This window comes from Durio zibethinus, unplaced genomic scaffold, assembly GCF_047325235.1.
Source record: "Durio zibethinus cultivar Kanyao isolate XHJ-2024 unplaced genomic scaffold, ASM4732523v1 HiC_scaffold_115, whole genome shotgun sequence".
In the NCBI taxonomy this organism is placed as follows: domain Eukaryota; kingdom Viridiplantae; phylum Streptophyta; class Magnoliopsida; order Malvales; family Malvaceae; genus Durio; species Durio zibethinus.
In genome coordinates, this window is record NW_028322738.1 from 25,515 (window position 1) to 47,727 (window position 22,213).

General features: G+C 33.3%; 1 protein-coding gene and 2 non-coding genes across 3 annotated transcripts; 1 reads left to right on the forward strand and 2 right to left on the reverse strand.

Annotated features, from left to right (window-relative positions):
* Window positions 1-4,503: 4,503 nt before the first annotated feature.
* TRNAW-CCA (transfer RNA tryptophan (anticodon CCA)) lies at window positions 4,504-4,577 on the reverse strand. Its single transcript has one exon. It is a non-coding gene; the product is annotated as a tRNA-Trp (tRNA).
* A 190-nt stretch (window positions 4,578-4,767) lies between these two features.
* Window positions 4,768-4,841, reverse strand: TRNAP-UGG (transfer RNA proline (anticodon UGG)). The gene has a single exon. It is a non-coding gene; the product is annotated as a tRNA-Pro (tRNA).
* Window positions 4,842-15,029: 10,188 nt separating this feature from the next.
* LOC149509764 (cytochrome b6) lies at window positions 15,030-17,153 on the forward strand. The gene is made up of 2 exons (XM_089757667.1): window positions 15,030-15,444; window positions 16,269-17,153. The coding sequence occupies exons 1-2, from the start codon at window positions 15,439-15,441 to the stop codon at window positions 16,908-16,910; spliced, it is 648 nt and encodes a 215-aa protein (XP_089613793.1). The 5' UTR covers window positions 15,030-15,438; the 3' UTR covers window positions 16,911-17,153.
* The last annotated feature ends 5,060 nt before the right edge of the window (window positions 17,154-22,213 follow it).

Consider the following 22,213-nt stretch of genomic DNA (forward strand, 5'->3'; position numbering starts at 1 on the left):
CATCAGGGGAATACAATTCCTCCTCTATTTCAGTAAATTTTTTTTTTTTTCAGTAAAAGTAAATAGCAGAATCGTGGATAGGGAACTATACTAGTGACCTACCTAATTTTATTGTAGAAATTTTCGGGATCAATGATTGTACCATGCAAACTAGAAATACTTTTTCTTGGATAAAGGAGGAGATTACTCGATCCATTTCCGTATCGCTCATGATCTATATAATAACCGGGGCATCCATTTCAAATGCATATCCCATTTTTGCGCAGCAGGGGTATGAAAATCCACGAGAAGCAACTGGGCGTATTGTATGTGCCAATTGCCATTTAGCTAATAAACCCGTGGATATTGAGGTTCCACAAGCGGTACTTCCTGATACTGTATTTGAAGCGGTTGTTAGAATTCCTTATGATATGCAACTGAAACAAGTTCTTGCTAATGGTAAGAAAGGGGCTTTGAATGTGGGTGCTGTTCTTATTTTACCGGAGGGGTTTGAGTTAGCCCCACCTGATCGTATTTCGCCCGAGATGAAAGAAAAGATAGGCAATCTGTCTTTTCAGAACTACCGCCCCACTCAGAAAAATATTCTTGTGATAGGTCCTGTTCCTGGTCAAAAATATAGTGAAATCACCTTTCCTATTCTTTCCCCAGACCCTGCTAGTAATAAGGATGTTCATTTCTTAAAATATCCCATATACGTAGGCGGAAATAGGGGAAGGGGTCAGATTTATCCCGACGGGAACAAAAGTAACAATACAATTTATAATGCTACGGCAACAGGTATAGTAAGCAAAATCATACGAAAAGAAAAAGGGGGGTACGAAATAACCATAACGGATGCATTGGATGGACATCAAGTGGTTGATATTATCCCCCCAGGACCAGAACTTCTTGTTTCAGAGGGTGAATCTATCAAACTTGATCAACCATTAACAAGTAATCCTAATGTGGGTGGATTTGGTCAGGGGGATGCAGAAATAGTACTTCAAGATCCACTACGTGTCCAAGGCCTTTTGTTCTTCTTGGCATCTATTGTTTTTGCACAAATCTTTTTGGTTCTTAAAAAGAAACAATTTGAAAAGGTTCAAGTGTCCGAAATGAATTTCTAGATCCGTGGATTTATCAACATCAAATTTGTAAAAAAGAACAAATTCTTCCTGGCAATTAGGTTAGGTATGATGAAAAAAGTATGAAAAGTCTTTTGCTTGTTTATATTCTTTCTCTAGGAATTACTTTTACCGCATTCAAAATCTGTATATTGTGAAGAAGACTATTTGTCTTTACCCCTTCTTTTCTTTTTTCAATCTAAATGGGAGGGGTGTAATTATATCCCTATTGTCAGATTGAAATGTCACAGAATGGGTTTTGTTTTCTAAATTCAATTTGATTAGATACTAAACATAAGATAAGTAAGCGGAGAATAGAAAGGAAGGATAAATGAGGGGAACAAATAATTACAGGGAGTATTCTTCGTCTTCCTAGCCTTCGGCACAAGAAAAGGATGTGTAAAATTCCTTTTCTTGTGTCGAAATAATAACAATTCCGGATCCCATTCGTCAAAGATTTCTATTCTTAGTTTATATTTTTCCAGATTTTTCAGAACCCTTTATTTTTTTAGATTTACTTATAATAGATAATAGATTATAATAGATAATAGAATAAGTAATAAAGTAATCGAATAAGTAATAAGGATAATATAATAAGTATAAAATAAGTATAAATAAGTATAAAATAAGTATAAGTATAAATAAGTATAATATAATATAATAAGTAATGGACAACCAAAAAAAAGAGAAGGAATCCTTTTTTTTATAAATATAAAATAGAAGCAAGGCGATGAACTTATAAAAAAATTTCAAACTTTGATGAAATACTAAAATAAATAGAGTAAGGTTAGACTAGTCTAGAAAGGGTTTGCTTGATATCTGGTCGACAGAAAAAAAAAAGAAATATTAAAATTAAATATTAAAATATTAAAATTAAATATTAAAAAAAATTAAATATTAAAATTAAATATATATTGTGATTGTGTCATCCAGGAAAAGGAAATTGAGTGATTCCTTTTTTTCTTCTAACCTTGAAAGTATCGATAGATACTATCGAAGAACAGATGCTATGAATCAATTAATCGAGTTCATTTTTCAAAAACATCATCGGAAAAAGTGATCTATTTGTTGTCATTTATATTTATACGAACAAAATATTATGATCATTAAGAATTCAACGGGACCCCTCCTCGCGAATCAGACAAAGAAAGAGGAGGCGGGCCCCGTTGAGTTCTTACACTTTCATGCCTATAACTTAGTTCATCCCATTATTACATATTACAGGGACGAACCCAATCCAGAATATGAACCATAAAAGAAAATACCTATTAAACCGATCACAGGAATACCAGTTACCGTACCTATTATCCAAAGAGGAATCCTTCCAGTAGTATCGGCCATTTATCCCGCTTCCCTCCACATTTCATCAAGTGGTCATGCTAAAGACATAAACAGTCATAGATAATTATGAGATGCAATCCTTCCGAATGGGATAAGAGAATTCCTACTATTATTTAGTATTCTACTACTCTTTTTTTCTTAATTGAAGAAATAATTGGAAAATAAAACAGCAAGTACAAAAATGAGTAATAACCCCCAGTAGAGACTGGTACGATTCAATTCAACATTTTGTTCGTTCGGGTTTGATTGTGTCATAGCTCTATAATTAATTCGGATTAGGTTTATCGTTGGATGAACTGCATTGCTGATATTGACCCCAAAAAAGAAACGGTAGGTACAGCTAGTCCGTGAACAGCCAACCATCGCACTGTAAAAATTGGATAGGTTCGATCTATGGTCATTGGGTCCTCCTAAAAAGATCTACTAAATTCATCGAGTTGTTCCAAAGAATCAAAACGGCCGGTTATTAATGGAATTCCTTGTCGGCTCTCTGTAAAATACTCGTTTGGACGAGGGCTTCCAAACACATCATAAGCTAAACCTGTGCTGACGAATAACCAACCCGCAATGAATAGGGAAGGTATAGTAATACTATGAATGATCCAGTATCGAATACTGGTAATAATATCAGCAAAAGAACGTTCTCCTGTGCTTCCAGACATGCTGAGCTCCGCATATTCTTGTAGGGGATCGATTCCGTAAAAGATGAGATCAGTAAACGGAAATTCACTGAAATTCAATCTTTGTGAGATCGTCAATATTGTACCAAAGGTATTTTTAGAGTATACCGAATCAGTATAGCTATCCTTCTTCTGACACAGCAACGCAATTTCAAACAGTATATCGACATGAAGTGCTAGATAATTTCTTTCTTCTTCTTGCTTGTCGATGTATAACCACGTATCATGCGATAGAAAATTCCTCAAATTCCTGGAATATAATATAGGGGATTCTATTATTGGTTTGGGGCTAGAAACGGAAGATCAGGTAACCCGTGAATCCAACAAGTTTATAATAATTCATGAAGGAAATTATCATATTTCCGCAAGTCAATTAGATGCGAAATCTAAAAATTGACTTTTTTTCGTAATTGCATAAGAGGTTTTGTTTTTTGTTGTAAGCCCTCCTTTTTTTATTTTAAGGAATTGCTTAGTCGTCTAGTAACAAGTAAGAGTAGTCGATAGTATTAGATATAGATAAAAAAAAGAGCAAGGAATAAAAAAAAAATTCTACTAATCAATATTTGTGAGGCGGCCTTTCTTGTATTCTTGTATTAGATCCAAAGGTTTTTTCTTGACCTAACTACAAAGATGATGAATCTATTTCTTTTTCTTTTCTACTCTTGTCCTGCCGCTCTATTTTTGTGAATACCGTTTAGAATGATTGATGAATCAAAAAATTTCAATTGAACTTATTCTTTCAATTGGTATTTTTGCTTATCCCCGTCTCTTTTAAAAATTGAAACTTAGGTAAGTGCTTTATAAACATATGTATAAAAAGAACATATTTCATTTAGCTCCTTCATGCCTACTCTAACTAGTTATTTCGGTTTTTTACTAGCGGCTTTAACTATAACCTCAGCTCTATTTATTGGTCTGAGTAAGATACGACTTATTTGAAAATTAATTGAATGAACGAACAATTAATAAAAACAAAGTTTTCTGTCCTATTCCATATATTCTATAGTTCCTTACCGTGTTAATTATCAATTATTAGTTATTGATATTCATGGGCAATAGAGATTAATATTTAGGGATAGATATTACCTTTCTTTTTCTCCTTTCAAATAAATTGAAATGATTGAAGTTTTTCTATTTGGAATCGTCTTAGGTCTAATTCCTATTACTTTGGCTGGATTATTCGTAACCGCATATTTACAATACATACGTGGTGATCAGTTGGACCTTTGATTAATTAACATCTCTTTTTTTGACTGACCCCTTTAATTTTAATTTAATTAATTTAATTCAAGGAGGTCAAATTCGAATTGCTGTTCAATTTTTTTTTTTTTTTTTTTTTTTTCAGTTCGGTGTAATTTTCGACTTAACAAGAGCGGAATCACGCTCTGTAGGATTTGAACCTACGACATTGGGTTTTGGAGACCCACGTTCTACCGAACTGAACTAAGAGCGCTTTCTTATCATAATAAATAAGACTGTAAAAAAGAGGATTCTTTTATTTTATAACACCCAATACATCGTGCACACCTATACTATCATATATCATATATAATATGAGAAAATGATAGATTATGTATGCTTAATTTTAATCAATCTAAAACTAAAATGGCTCCCTCCTTACTGCTCAAAGGAGAAGTAATAGGTAGGGATGACAGGATTTGAACCCGTGACATTTTGTACCCAAAACAAACGCGCTACCAAGCTGCGCTACATCCCTTTCAATTGGCCTACGATGTTATTGTAGAGAATCCCTGTCTTGTTTTCCACACCCTTATTTCATCTATTGATATACAAAAATTATCTTTCCATTTCCTCTTTTTGGTCTCATATCATATAACAACCATATAATGAATAATAAATGAATCTTTTTGGCGGGAATTCTCAGGCAGAAAGGGACCTATTTTGCTGTTTTAAGAAAAGGAAAATCTTATCTATCGAATCATTGTACATTTAAATTTTAATTTTGAATTAGGAATTCCGGGTACAAATATACAAATACAAGTGGTCTTTAACCACACATACATGTGATTATATATGTATTACCATAATGTATGTAATACGATAAAGAAGGAGGATTTTAAATGCGAGATCTAAAAACATATCTTTCCGTAGCACCGGTACTAAGTACTCTCTGGTTCGGTTCTTTAGCGGGTTTATTGATAGAGATCAATCGTTTCTTCCCGGATGCGTTAACATTCCCTTTTTTTTAATTCTAGTTATTGTCGCGGGACGGGGTGAAAAAGATTAGATCGATATACAATCAAATATCTGTGACTAATCTCTCGCCCCCCCTTGACTTTAGTTGTTTTTAGAATTATAATTATATAAGAAATGAATTCTAATTATATAAGAAATAATTCTATTTAGTTTTTTTAGAATTCTAATTATATAAGAATTATATAAAATAAATAAGGAAGGTAGAACGAAAAAAGTGGATTGAACCTCAACAAAACTTGGGTTCAAGCTCCAATTAAATTACTAGTAGAGCGAAAAGAGAAATGTGGCTGGAACAACAGTATCCTACAAGATACTTAAAGAAAATACCGTACTGTGATTCTAAATCGAGTTAGAAATCATTGTATTACTTATTTACTATTAGTATAATACATATTGATTTACTATATTGATTGCAATTGATTGCAACGAAATCTTTCAGGATTTGGTTTTGAGTTAGCAACTTTTATTTATTTATTTTCATTCCTTTCTTCTTCACTTTTGATCGGAAAATAGAAGAGTTGGGTGAATTAAAAACTCAAAGGGGGTTCATGGCCAAGAGTAAAGATGTCCGAGTAACGATTATTTTGGAATGTACCAGTTGTGTTCGAAACGTCGTTAATAAGGAATCAACGGGCATTTCCAGGTATATTACTCAAAAAAATCGACACAATACGCCTAGTCGATTGGAATTGAAGAAATTCTGTTCCTATTGTTACAAACATACAATTCACGGGGAGATAAAGAAATAAATCGAATCAAGTACTCGTATGTCAACCCTTCCCGAGAATATGAGAAAATAGGACATTAGGTATTTAGGTAACATTAGGTATTTAGTATGAGAAAATAGGACATTAGGTATTCAGGTATAATAATATATATTATATAATATATTAAGTAATATTAAGTATATAATTAGTTAGATATAATATATAACTAATATATAACAAATATTTTATTTATATATTAGTCTATATTTGTATTTCCTTGTCTATTCCACGCTTTCTTTTTAAAGTGAAGTTTTTAGTTTTAAATTATTCGATATGCACGTTAATAAATTTTTAACCTTTTTAACCTGGTATATGATTGTATCAATATTCTTTTATTTTTTTTTATTCTATTTTTTATTTAGTTCTTATTTTTTTAATAATTTTTTTCTTTATTCTCGAGTCAATTATTTATTTTTTTAGTTTACCGTCTTCGAATGATTTTTAGTTTACAGTCTTCGAATGATTAGGAGTTGGATTTTCATTGATTAGGAATTAGATTTTTAATATCACTAACTATTTTTTTTTTTATTTTCTATTCGTGCATAATGATTATTTTAATATTGTTAATTTTAATATTGTTGTTAATTTTAATATTGTTAATATTGTATTATTTATTATATTGTATGATTTATTCATTACTATATTTTTTAGTTATTACTATATTTTGTATTTATTACTATATTTCATTATTTATTTCTTATTTTATTAATTATTTATTATTTTCGTGTCGGTTCTATATATATTTATAAATTATATTTATTTATTATTTATGTATTATCACAGTTATAGATATTTATTTAAATTATATTTATATATTAAATATATTAAAATATTAAATTATATTTATATTTTATATATTAAATATATTAAAATATGAAATTATATTTATATATATTTATAAATTATATTTATTTATTATTTATGTATTATCACAGTTATAGATATTTATTTAAATTATATTTATATATTAAATATATTAAAATATTAAATTATATTTATATTTTATATATTAAATATATTAAAATATGAAATTATATTTATATATTAAATATATTAAAATATGAAATTATATTTATATATTAAATATATTAAAATATGAAATTATATTTATATATTAAATATATTAAAATATGAAATTATATTTATATATTAAATATATTAAAATATGAAATTATATTTAAATAAATATCTATAAATAATATAATAATAAAATAAACTAATAAAATAAACAAATAAATAATAAATAAATAATTAAAATAAACTAATAAAATAAACAAATAAATAAGAAATAAATAATAAATAAATAATACAATAATAAAAAAAACAAAGCAAATCGTATTTATTCTATTAATTCTATAATTTGAATTTGATCCGATCAAAATAGGATTTTAGAAAAGGATAGGATAGGATTATTTTTAGAAATAAGGAATAAAGAAATGATGGATAAATACAAGCGATCTTTTCGTAGGCGTTTGCCCCCGATCCAATCGGGGGATCGAATTGATTATAGCATGAGTTTAATTAGTCGATTTATTAGTGAACAAGGGAAAAATCTTATCTAGGCGAGTAAATAGATTGACTTTAAAACAACAACGATTAATTACTATTGCTATAAAACAAGCTCGTATTTTATCTTCGTTACCCTTTATTAATAATGAGAAACGATTTGAAAGAAGGGAGTCGACCGCTAGAACTAGAACCAGAAATGAGAAACGATTTGAAAGAAGAGAGTCGACCGCTAGAACTACTGCTCTTAGAACCAGAAATAAATAGGCTTACCCTTCAATTGACTCAAAATTATCAAACGTAGACTGATGCTTTATTCAAAAAATCTGATAATCAAAATTGTCGTGTCGTAAGAAAAAAGAAATAAATAAAAGAATCGAATCGGGTTGGGGAAGAAAAATAAATTTTTTTTTTTTTTATTGAGCGTCTTCGCTCATCTTGTTTTCTTGTTTTGATGACCTTATCAGAATTTTTTTATCATATTAATTTCTACTCTACCTCCCTCGAGTTCATTCTCGAGGGAACCCCATTTCATTTAAAGCATTTCGGTGGATTCCTTCCGATCTCCTTATTTTATAATCTCGTTGGAAATCATATAAAGACAATTCCTATTTGAGATAGCTATTTGTGCAAGTATTTTACGATTAAGAAGCAACTGTTTCTTGTACCGATTTTTTATTAATCTACTATAATTATAGGATACCCCCATTCCTCGAATTCCTGCATTTATTCGAGTGATCCACAAACGACGAAAATATCTTTTTTTCCTATCTCTATCCCGATCAGCCGAAACCAAAGCTCTTACTCTTTGTCTCCGAGCTATATATCCCTCTTTCATTCTGGTCATTGAATAAAAGAAATTTTGATGAATAACTAATTCTTTCTTTCAGTTATTCTTTTCTAGTCTATTAATAACAAAACGGATTCTTCCAATGTATAAAATAAAAATTCCAATGGCTTTTGCTACTATAACCGTCCCGCCCACGATTTTTCCTTTTTTCTAGGCATTTCATTTCGCCTTGAAATAAGAAATTGTATTGATACTAGGTATCAAAAAAAGCATATTAACTAAAATAAAGGAGTAAATAGAAATGGATAAATAAATAGTGGGTTCCATCGTTTCTATGGTTACTTTCTTAAACGGTGAGGTCCCCTCTATACACCGGAGCTCATTCCTTCATTTAACATTTAATTGGTAACTTGTACAGTTCACACTCTTCGGCTCTACTCATAAATTTTTCAGTAATAGATCTTTCACAACGAGATCTATCTTATACAGTAACGGTATGTAATTAGGAGGATTAATTGGGTAGCTGACCCTGTTAGTCCGTTCTTTGCAAGAGTCGAAGCATAATCTTTTTGCTTTTTAAATAGGATTTTCCCCGCTTAATGGATAAGCATTTGCTACCAATGGGGAATTTTTAAAAAATTCCAAGATTGGATTTGCGCCAATGGAAACCATAAATTTCATACACAATAGAAGGATATGGTAGATCTATCTTTTTTAGATAGTGAACGGAAGAACCCCATTCTATTCACTGGTACTGATCGTTGATACTGAAAAATTGTTTCCTTTTTCTCAGCCCATGATCTGAACAAGTCGCACATACACCCTAGTACATCTTCCTCGGCGCTGAGGACATCCCCGAAGAGCAGGGGCTTTCGTGACATTTCTAATTGGCTGTCTTGCATTTCTAATAAGTTGTTTAATAGTTGGCATGCTGAATCATATACAATCATATACATAATAGACTGGTTTAGATCGATCCTAACCAGATGATTATGAATTACTTCTTTTTCTCTTTAATAGATTAATAAAATATTAATCTATTAAAGAGAAAAAGAAGGAAAGGAATAAGAGGGATTAAATCAATCTAAATCAAAATTAAATGGTGTTCCATTGTCGTCAAATGGTGGTCTTCCATTGCCATTGTCGTCAAATGGTGGTCTTCCATTGCCATTGTCGTCAAATGGTGGTCTTCCATTGCCATTGTCGTCAAATGGTGGTCTTCCATTGCCATTGTCGTCAAATGGTGGTCTTCCATTGCCATTGTCGTCAAATGGTGGTCTTCCATTGCCATTGTCGTCAAATGGTGGTCTTCCATTGCCATTGTCGTCAAATGGTGGTCTTCCATTGCCATTGTCGTCAAATGGTGGTCTTCCATTGCCATTGTCGTTAACTAGTCTCCATTTTTTATTCACTATAGGTTTGTTATTCACTATAGGTTTGTTATTCACTATAGGTTTGTTATTCACTATAGGTTTTTCATTCACTATAGGTTTTTCATTCACTATAGGTTTTTCATTCACTATAGGTTTTTCATTCACTATAGGTTTGTTATTCACTATAGGTTTTTCATTCACTATAGGTTTTTCATTCACTATAGGTTTTTCATTCACTATAGGTTTTTCATTCACTATAGGTCTCGATTCTGTACGCACTATATGATCCACAATTCCATGATCTTTGGCTTCTTTTGCTGACATAAAATTATCTCTTTCCATGTCTTTGTTTATAACCCATCGGGGCTGGCCCGTTCTTTGTACATAAGCCTCTATGATGTCTTCTTGCATTTTCATTACTTCGTCTGTTTCCATGACCCAGTCTTTGAAGCCATCATCCTTAAGCATACTAATAGGTTGATGGATCATTACCCTGATGATATAACATACTTCTAACTCACATAATGAGGCGAGAAGAATAGCTATAGAATTGAACAACCGTACAGGCATTTTTTGCGCATTGCATACGGCTTTACAATTGCATACGGCTTTACAATGGAATTCTCTTTTTTCTTTCATCGAAAAAAAGAGAAAATATAGAGTCTATTAGACCCAGATTAATAAATAATCCAATTACCATCCTTCTTTTTCTTTTTTTTTCGGAAAAGTTTAAAAATACTATGATGGCTCCGTTGCTTTATATATTTATTTCGTCTGTGATTCAGCAATCCCAAAGTTTCTTTTTTTTTTTGAAAAAAAAAAAAGAAAGAAAAAAAATAGTCTTTTTTTTTTTCGTACTCTTTCATAACATAAATATTGTTAATAGCCTCTGGTAGGAAAAGAAAAAAAGTTTGTGACGCCTGAGATGGGCCCACGATAGCTAAGATCAAATTGGAAATGCCCCTTCTCTCATACTACTCTTTCGATACATAATCTAATATTTTTTTTTGAAAAAAAAAAAAAGAAATAAAAAAAAAATTTCATATCGAATTCAAAGTGCCATGCTATTATTACTTACTAATTCATATTTCATATGGCGAAGGCATAGTCTTCTTTTTTCTTTCCATCAATAATAAAAAAAAAAAAACTCATTGGCGCCGAGCGTGAGGGAATGCTCTGCGTTTGGTAATTTCTCCTCCGACCAAGAGAAAAGCTGCGATTGAAGCGGTCAATCCCATGGCTAGTGTATGCACATCTGGTTCCACTGCTTGCATAGTATCAAAAAGAGATAATCCAGATACTATCCCTCCGCCAGGAGAGTTTATAAAAAAAAACAGGTCTCGGCTATTACTCTCTATACTGAGATAGATCATAATACCCGCAAGTTGATTCGAGGTCTGGATATCAAGCTCTTTGCCCAAAAAAAGCAATCTTTCTCGATAAATTCGGTTGATTAGGATAAAATTGTATCCCTTAGTAGCCGTACAGGCACCTTTTGATGCATACGGTTCAACAAAAATTGCGAAAAAAAATCAATGTGTAGATTCCAGCCATCCTTTGTTTTTTCTAGTCGGACCTTTCTAACTTCTAATTTCTAATGAAGGGGCTTTTTCTTACATTTTTTAAATAAAATGAAATTTAAAATTAAATTAAAGAAAGATGAGTTTTGGCCCGTTTTCCTATAATATAGAAAAAATTCGCTAAACTTATTGCACAAACTTTTCATTGATCCATTTTTTTTTCATTGCGATTCAATCCAAATCACGATGTCATTTTCTTGTTCCTGAATGGGGTTCGTCAATTTTTTATTCAATTTTTTTAGGTTTATGCTCTACTCCGAGTAAAGATCTGCCCGATTTTTATTTGCACATATAGGACAAATGACCCAATACCACGTCTTTTTGCTATGATTTCATTTCCTTTTTTTATTTTAATTTAATTCCTTTTTCTTTCATGTTTTTCGCCAAATATTCAACGTATTTCCCATATTATTCGATTGATTAACAGTTTGAAATCGCTCTTATTTATAATTAAAAAAAAAAAGAAAAATTATGATTATGATATAGGTGGTAATCATAAATATATTACCAATTGGGTTTTTTCTAAACGGAGCCTGGATACTTCATTTTATCAGTCCAACCAAGCCAACCATAAATCATTCTAATTGAAAATATTAATCTGGATACACCCCCATGAAATGGATCTCTAATTGCACTTCATTACACTTCCCGCTACAAATTTTTGATAATTCAATCAATCTTTTTGGGGCGAAACAGGGGATATCTCGATCGGGCGAGAGAACGGGGGAATCCCATATGACCCAATATATTTGACAAGTCGCACTATATGTCAACCCAGCTTGCATCGTTATCTCCCGGAACTTGAAAAGGAACTTTTGGAATACCAACAGGCATAAAGTAAAAAGAATGTAAAATTATATTTCGCTTTGATTGTGGAAGCGTAATACGTAATGTAATACGTAATAATGGTCTTATCTTAATAATATGTAATATTATATTTCACTTTGATTGTGGAAGCGTAATACGTAATGTAATACGTAATAATGGTCTTATCTTAATAATATGTAATATTATAATATGTAATATTATATTTCACTTTGATTGTGGAAGCGTAATACGTAATGTAATACGTAATAATGGTCTTATCTTAATAATATGTAATATTATAATATGTAATATTATATTTCACTTTGATTGTGGAAGCGTAATACGTAATGTAATACGTAATAATGGTCTTATCTTAATAATATGTAATAATGGTCTTAATAATATGGGCCTTTATCATATTTTATACATAGATAGACTAAGGCCATAAAATAAAGAAAGGCGGAATGAATGAAAGAGAATTCTTACGAATAGGTCCTTTGAATGATGAACAAATAGGGATGCATTCATTCATAAAAAATAGGATCAACCCCCATTGCGTATTGATACTTATCGAGTATAGAATAGATCTGCTTCTCTTTTTTCTTCTGAGCCGAATTCTTCCCTTATTACTAATGGAATAGAACAAACATTAATCCTTTCTCCGAAAGAATCCACCGAAAAGGGGAGGTATTCCAATGCAATAAAGTTACATAGTGTCTATTTTTCGTTGATTTGATAAAGGGGTATTTCCATGGGTTTGCCTTGGTATCGTGTTCATACTGTCGTATTGAATGATCCCGGTCGCTTGCTTTCTGTTCATATAATGCATACAGCTCTGGTTGCTGGTTGGGCCGGTTCAATGGCTCTATATGAATTAGCTGTTTTTGATCCCTCCGATCCCGTTCTTGATCCAATGTGGAGACAAGGTATGTTCGTTATACCCTTCATGACTCGTTTAGGAATAACCAATTCATGGGGCGGTTGGAGTATTACGGGGCGGACTATAACAAATCCGGGTATTTGGAGTTACGAAGGTGTGGCCGGAGCACATATTGTGTTTTCTGGCTTGTGCTTCTTGGCAGCTATCTGGCATTGGGTATATTGGGATCTAGAAATTTTTTGTGATGAGCGCACAGGAAAACCCTCTTTGGATTTGCCCAAGATTTTTGGAATTCATTTATTTCTCTCAGGAGTGGCTTGCTTTGGCTTTGGCGCATTTCATGTAACAGGATTGTATGGTCCTGGAATATGGGTGTCCGACCCTTATGGACTAACCGGAAAGGTACAACCTGTAAATCCAGCGTGGGGCGTGGAAGGTTTTGATCCTTTTGTTCCGGGAGGAATAGCCTCTCATCATATTGCAGCAGGGACATTGGGCATATTAGCGGGCTTATTCCATCTTAGTGTCCGTCCGCCCCAACGTTTATACAAAGGATTACGTATGGGAAATATTGAAACCGTCCTTTCCAGTAGTATAGCTGCTGTCTTTTTTGCAGCTTTTGTTGTTACTGGAACTATGTGGTATGGTTCAGCAACTACCCCCATCGAATTATTTGGTCCTACTCGTTATCAATGGGATCAAGGATACTTCCAGCAAGAAATATATCGAAGGGTTAGTGCTGGGTTAGCCGAAAATCAAAGTTTATCAGAAGCTTGGTCTAAAATTCCTGAAAAATTAGCTTTTTATGATTACATTGGCAATAATCCGGCAAAAGGAGGATTATTCAGAGCGGGTTCAATGGACAACGGGGATGGAATAGCCGTTGGGTGGTTAGGACACCCTATCTTTAGAGATAAAGAAGGGCGTGAACTTTTTGTACGTCGTATGCCTACTTTTTTTGAAACATTTCCGGTTGTTTTGGTAGACGGAGACGGAATTGTTAGAGCGGATGTTCCTTTTAGAAGGGCAGAATCGAAGTATAGTGTCGAACAAGTAGGTGTAACTGTTGAGTTCTATGGTGGCGAACTCAATGGAGTGAGTTATAGTGATCCTGCTACTGTGAAAAAATATGCTAGACGTGCTCAATTGGGTGAAATTTTTGAATTAGATCGTGCTACTTTGAAATCCGATGGTGTTTTTCGTAGCAGTCCAAGGGGTTGGTTTACTTTTGGGCATGCTTCGTTTGCTTTGCTTTTCTTCTTCGGACACATTTGGCATGGTGCTAGAACCCTGTTCAGAGATGTTTTTGCCGGTATTGATCCAGATTTGGATGCTCAAGTGGAATTTGGAGCATTCCAAAAACTTGGAGATCCAACTACAAGAAGACAAGTAGTCTGATGCAAGATTGCTTTGTTATTTTTCGCTTCTATTTTCTGTTTGTGATTTGACATAGGCTGCTGTAAAAATCTTGATTAAAATCGCTGCCTTTTCTTTGATTCTTGTTCTTTCGTTATTTTATTCGGGAGATGATTCTAAATAAATAGGTACGGAAGCTATAATTGTAAACCACGATCGAATTTATGGAAGCATTGGTTTATACATTCCTCTTAGTATCTACTCTAGGGATAATTTTTTTCGCTATCTTTTTTCGAGAACCGCCTAAAGTTCCAACTAAAAAAATGAAATGATTTTTCATTATCTCAATTGAAGTAATGAGCCTCCCAATATTATATTGGGAGGCTCATTACTTCAATTAGTCCCCGTGTTCCTCGAATGGATCCCTTAATTGTTGAGAGGGTTGCCCAAAGGCAGTATATAAGGCGTACCCAGTAAAACTTACAAGTAAACCAGATATAGAGATGGCGACTAAAGTTGCTGTTTCCATTATTATATAATTATATAAATAATATATATAAATATAAATATAAATAATATAAATATAAATATAATTTCAAGATCACAATGGATCTATGATAAGATCGTTTATTTACAGCGGAATGATATACAAAGTCAACAGATCTCACTGAATACAAAATAAGATTTATGGCTACACAAACCGTTGAGGGTAGTTCTAGATCTGGTCCAAGACGAACTGTTGTAGGGGATTTTTTGAAACCATTGAATTCGGAATATGGTAAAGTAGCTCCTGGATGGGGAACGACTCCTTTGATGGGTGTCGCAATGGCTTTATTTTCGATATTCTTATCTATTATTTTGGAGATTTATAATTCTTCCGTTTTACTGGATGGAATTTCGCTGAATTAGATTCACAAGAACCACGAAGCCTCGCTTTTCAATACAAAAAGTGAAACTTTTAGTTCTCGGATTTTTTTTAGCCCATTCTATTTTGGTAGTTCGACCGCGAAATTTTTTTTGTTTCTGTATTTCCGGAATATGAGTGTGTGACTTGTTATAATTGATCCTATTGATAGTACAGAAAATGGGTCTGTCCTCTTGATCGAGATAGTTTTATCCCGTCGGATAGCCATTCTAGTATCTGGAGCACGGAATATATGAAATGGATCACGAAGTATTCGAACTATGATTCATACTTAATATTCAAACCTCGCGGCCGGACTCAAAAAAAAAAAAAATTTTCAAAGAAAGAGGTTTTTTATTTATAAATCGAGAAATTTTTTCTTCTTTCAAACTCTCATTTAGTTTATGCTTATTTTGATCAAAGGACAAACCTTTCTTTTCTTTGTATTTTTATTTATTATATCTATTCTATTCATTGAATAAGTGATGATCCAATAATTCTTACTCAAAGAATCTTTGGACTTAGTTTGAAGGTTTTATTGAATCATCGCGGTTCTGGTATGAATCTGAAGTTTCAATTGATTCATAGGGTCTTAACAAGAGAATTCCTATTAAAAATAAAGAAAACAAGAATAAAGCCACATTCCATATAAATAACAAATCAAAGCAAAGAAAAAGAAAAGAAATAAGTAGGTAAATAGAAGATTCAAGAGGCCTGATCAACATAAAGACGAATGCGCCGACTTGATTTTTTGGCATTATAATTACAACTACAAAAAAGAGCTTTCGGATTTTTACTCTTTTGTGTCTTCAGATAAAATTGAATGAAAAGATTAAGAAGTTTCAAACTTTCTATTCCATATCCGTTTCAGCTATTATTTGGGTGTTTTTGTTTGAGCTGTACGAGATGAAATTCTCATATACGGTTCTCAGGGGGGGAGTCCTCTTGGTTTACCTATCTCAATAAAGTCTATGATTGGTTCGAAGAACGCCTCGAGATTCAGGCGATTGCAGATGATATAACTAGTAAATATGTTCCTCCTCATGTTAACATATTTTATTGTCTAGGAGGAATTACGCTTACTTGTTTTTTGGTACAAGTAGCTACAGGATTTGCTATGACTTTTTACTATCGTCCAACCGTTACTGAGGCTTTTACTTCTGTTCAATACATAATGACTGAAGCTAACTTTGGTTGGTTAATCCGATCAGTTCATCGATGGTCGGCAAGTATGATGGTCTTAATGATGATCCTGCACGTATTTCGTGTCTATCTCACTGGTGGTTTTAAAAAACCTCGCGAATTGACTTGGGTTACAGGCGTGGTTCTGGCTGTGTTGACTGCATCTTTTGGTGTAACAGGTTATTCCTTACCTTGGGACCAAATTGGTTATTGGGCAGTCAAAATCGTAACAGGCGTTCCGGAAGCTATTCCGGTAATAGGATCGCCTTTGGTAGAGTTATTGCGTGGAAGTGCTAGTGTGGGACAATCCACTTTGACCCGTTTTTATAGTTTACACACTTTTGTATTACCCCTTCTTACTGCTGTATTTATGTTAATGCATTTCCTAATGATACGTAAGCAAGGCATTTCTGGTCCTTTATAGAGAATATAGACCATAGCTATATTGTAACCAATCATTTATCTTATTACTTGCCAATCATTTATCTTATTACTTGGGGGAGGAACAATAGTATTTCATTGCTACAAATATGGATTGTTGAAAAAAAAAAAAAAATAAGACATGTATTTGGATATTTCCTTTCAACTCCACAATATTCTATTATTTATTTGATATGACATGAATAGTTGAAGGGAATTCCCCGAAGAGAAAATGGATTATGGGAGTGTGTGACTTGAACTATTGATTGGGCCATGCAGAAATATGCCTTTATCTGCTACATTGGAATTCACAACCAAATGTGTCTTTGTTCCAACCACCGTGTAAGCCCCATACAAAGGATAGGCTGGTTCGCTTGAAGAGAATCTTTTCTATGATCAGACCTGACGATGTCGTGTATGAACAGGGCTCCGTAAGATCCAGTAGAATAAGTGATTTGGCATAATGCAAATTAGATTTTATTTATTTATTTTTATTTTTTTTTTACTTTCTTATCTTAATAGTATGAAAATACATTCATTTCTTCTGCATCGACCCGATTTATTATTATTATACTATCGGAGTGAAACAAGGGATCTAAAGAAGAGCAAAGGCTAGACTATATTAGTAACAAGTAAATCCTTTGTATGTAAAAAATCTCGATATATTTTTGGGATAAAGGTGAATCGCAAGGCCTAAGACGACCCAGAAAGCACTTGATCACGATCAACTTTGTACGCCTACTTGGGTATTGAGCATTTACCTGTAAAAATGGCATTCCTTGGAATGTATAGTTGCAACTTCGTAAAATGGAATCAGGTAACTTTTTTCTTACATATGAAATCATTCATATATGTGTGGATAACATATAGATTCATTTTATATGTATCCGTTTGTATCCATTTGATTCGATTGATTTTTGCTTGAGCCGGATGATGAAAAATTATCATGTCCGGTTCCTTCGGGGGATGGATCTAGAAAAATTCACCTATCCTAATAACAAAAAAACCTGACTTGAACGATCCTGTATTAAGAGCTAAATTAGCTAAAGGTATGGGTCATAATTATTATGGGGAACCCGCATGGCCCAATGATCTTTTATATATTTTTCCAGTAGTAATTCTCGGTACTATTGCTTGTAACGTAGGCTTAGCGGTTCTAGAACCTTCAATGATTGGTGAACCCGCGGATCCATTTGCAACTCCTTTGGAAATATTACCTGAATGGTATTTCTTTCCTGTATTTCAAATACTTCGTACAGTACCTAACAAGTTATTGGGTGTTCTTTTAATGGTTTCAGTACCTGCGGGATTATTAACAGTACCTTTTTTGGAAAATGTTAATAAATTCCAAAATCCATTTCGTCGTCCAGTAGCGACAACCGTTTTTTTGATTGGTACTGCGGTGGCCCTTTGGTTGGGTATTGGAGCAACATTACCGATTGATAAATCCCTAACTTTAGGTCTTTTTTAAATTGAATCAATTTTAAAATAAAATATCATGATGTGCGTATCTAGGGAGTAGTCACTTCAAAGTCAAAGTGAATTCTCCCTAGATACATTTATTCAATTCTGGTCCCAATATATGGATTGTGCTGAAGGTTCAAAATCCATTTTCGTTTTTTTTTTTTTTTTCTAATTTTCTAAAGTAAAAAAAAAAAAAATGAAATAAATCCTAAATCCAATGGATTTAAAATTTTGGTAAATCAATTTCGCAATGCTTTTCTACTTCTTTTCTAGAATGCCCAATATTTGTTTTACATCTTCTATGCGAAAGTGTTCAATTTTCATAAGGTCTTCTTGACTGTTATTCAAAAGGTCCAATAATGTATGTATATTGGACTTTTTGAGACAATTATAGATCCTGGGAGGCAATTCTGATTGGTCAATAAAAATATATTTCAATGCTATTTCTTTTTTCTTTTTTCTTAGTTTAGCTAATCTATCATGAAAAGGAAAAAAAGGTAAAGTAACGTTGTGTTGATTGTTTTCTAAATGTAAGTTTTCTTCTTCCGCATCTAGAAAGGGAATAAATAAATCAATCAAATTCCGAGAGGCTTCATGAAGTGCTTCTTTAGGAGTTAAACTTCCATTTGTCCATATTTCTAGAAAAAGTATCTCCTGTTTTTCATTATCATTCCCATAACAATGAATACTATGATTCGCATTTCGAACAGGCATGAATACAGCATCTATAGGATAACTTCCGTCGTGAAAGTTCTTTGGCGTTTTTATACCGTATCCTCTATTTCTCTCGATTTGTAATCCAATACACAAATCAATTGGTTCGGTTAGGCTAGCTATATGCTGTGTATTATCAACGATTTCCACAGAAGGCGGTAAGATGATGTCTTGAGCAGTTACATATCCGGGACCCTTGGCACAAATAAAGGCGTTACGAGTTCCATACAAATTACTTCTCAATACAATTGCTTTTAAATTCATTAAAATTTCATGTACTGATTCTTGAATACCTACTATGGTAGAATATTCGTGTGGTATTTTCTCAGATTTTGCACGTGTAATACATGTTCCTTCTATTTCTCCAAGCAAAGCTCTTCGCATCGCAATGCCTATTGTGTCGGCTTGGCCTTTCATAAGTGGAGACAGAATAAAGCGTCCATAATAAAGACGCTTACTATCTGTTCTTGATTCAACACACTTCCACTGCAGTGTCCGAGTAGAGACTTTTACTTTCTCTCGAACCATAGTAATATTATTTTATTTGATCAGATCATTGAATCATTTATTTCTCTTGAAATCTCTTTAGTGTTTATTTCTACACACGTTTTTTTTTAGGAGGTCTACAGCCATTATGTGGCATAGGGGTTACATCCCGTACGAAACTTAATAGTATACCACTTCTACGAATAGCTCGTAATGCTCCATCTCTTCCGAGACCAGGACCTTTTATCAGAACTTCCACTCGTCGCATACCTTGGTCTACTACTGCTCGAATAGCATTTCTCGCTGCGGTTTGAGCAGCAAAAGGAGTCCCTCTTCTTGGACCCTTGAATCCACAAGTACCGGCGGAGGAAGAAGAAATTACCTGACCCCGTACATCTGTAATAGTAACAATGGTATTGTTGAAACTTGCTTGAACATGAATAACTCCTTTTGGTATTCTACGTGCACTTTTCCGTGCACTACTGCGCCCATTCCTACGTGAACCAACTTTTGGTATAGGTTTTGCCATATTTTATCATTTCATAAGGATAAGTCAGAGATATATGGATATATCCATTTCATGTCAAAACAGATCTTCTATTTTTATTTGTTCATCGCTTTCTTTAAGATTAGTTTCTTTTCTTTAACTTTAAGGAGTTCTTTTTAGAATAGAAAGATTATCCTTGTCTCTGTTTATGTCTCGGGTTGGAACAAATTACGACAATTCGTCCCCTCCTACGGATTAGTCGACATTTTTCACAAATTTTACGAACGGAAGCCCTTATTTTCATAGTTGTTATTCCTTAAATTTTTCCGAATCTACTTATTGGAAGAAAATAAGTTTCTTGAAATTTTTGAACCTTGAATTGGATCCCCCTGAAAGGAATCTTGAAGTTGAAAAAACTACCTAATCGTTCGAATCCTTGTTGCGGAGTCTATAAATTATACGCCCCCTGGTTGAATCATAAGCACTTACTTCACTTTTGTTGACTCTATCCCACGGTGGTATACGTATAAAACTCGATCGGACCCTTCCTGAAACATAACCTAGAATCAGATCTTCATTATCTAAAGGAATCTGGAGTGGACGTGATTCACTAATTAAACCTCCATGAATCCATTTTTGTTCTTTTATTCCAGGTAAAACTTCCTTGACGTATCAACTACTGTAGGGCAGGAGGAGTTCTATTAGACAACCCGTGCTTTTTTTTTTCACAAATGGAAAGTTTCGGATTCGGATACAATTCGGATGTTAGACAGATTACCATATATAACACAAAATTTCTCCGCCGATTCCTTCTAGTCGAGCCTCCCGGTCTGTCATTATACCCCGAGAAGTAGAAAGAATTACAATCCCCATCCCGCCTAAAATTCTAGGAATTTGTTGATAGTTAGAATAGATTCGTAGACCGGGTCGACTGATCCGTCGTAAATTTAAAATAGTTCTATATGGTCCTTTCCTATTCCTTCTATGCCGTAGGGTTAAAACCAAAAAATATTTGTTTCTTTCCCGATGTTTCCTTATGTTATCGATAAAACCTTCTCGTAAAAGTATTTTAACAATGTTTTCAGTGATGTTAGTAGATCCTATTCGAATCGTTCCTTTTCTATTCATGTCAGCATTTCGTATAGAAGTTATTATGTCAGCAATAGTGTCCTTACCCATGGTAAACTAAAATTATTGTTGCTCCCGAATTTTGATATAACCAACATGTTCTTTTTTTTTTTTTACTTAGTAAAGGTATATACGTGAGACACAATCTACTAATTAATCTATGTCATTTAAATACTCTAATTTAAATACTATAACTATATTGAATTGAGGTCTCGTCTTATAATACCTCAGGAGCTAATGAAACTATTTTAGTGAAATTTAACTGTCTCAATTCCCCGGCGATCGCACCAAAAATTCGAGTTCCTTTTGGATTTCCTTTTTGATCAATGACAACTGCAGCATTGTCATCATATCGTATTATCATACCGTTGTCGCGTTTGAGTTCTTTACAAGTACGTACAATTACAGCTCTGATCACTTCTGATCTTTCTAGAGGTGCCTTTGGTACTGCTTTCTTGATCACAGCAACAATAACGTCACCAATATGAGCATATCGGCGATTACTAGCTCCTATGACTCGAATACACATTAATTCTCGGGCCCCGCTGTTATCTGCTACATTCAAATGGGTCTGAGGTTGAATCATTTTTTTTAATCTCTTCTTTCAATGGAACAAAGGACGAAGAAAAAAAGAAATATTGTTTGTCAAAAAAAAAAAAAAAAGGAAACCCGCAATTGTTTTTTTTATTCCCAAGACTTCTTTCCTTTGGTTCTATATTCCTATCCTGAAATAATGAATTGAGTTTTTATAGGCATTTTGGACGCCGCTATTGAAATAGCCTTTCTTGCTATATTTTCGGCTACTCCGCTCATTTCATAAAGTATTCTGCCCGGTTTAACGACAGCTACCCAATACTCGGGAGATCCTTTCCCCGAACCCATACGTGTTTCTGTAGATCTTACCGTAACTGGTTTGTCTGGAAATATACGTACCCATATTTTTCCACCACGGCGTACATTTCGTGTCATTGCGCGGCGCCCCGCTTCTATTTGTCTAGATGTAATCCAAGCGGGTTCAAGTGCTTGAA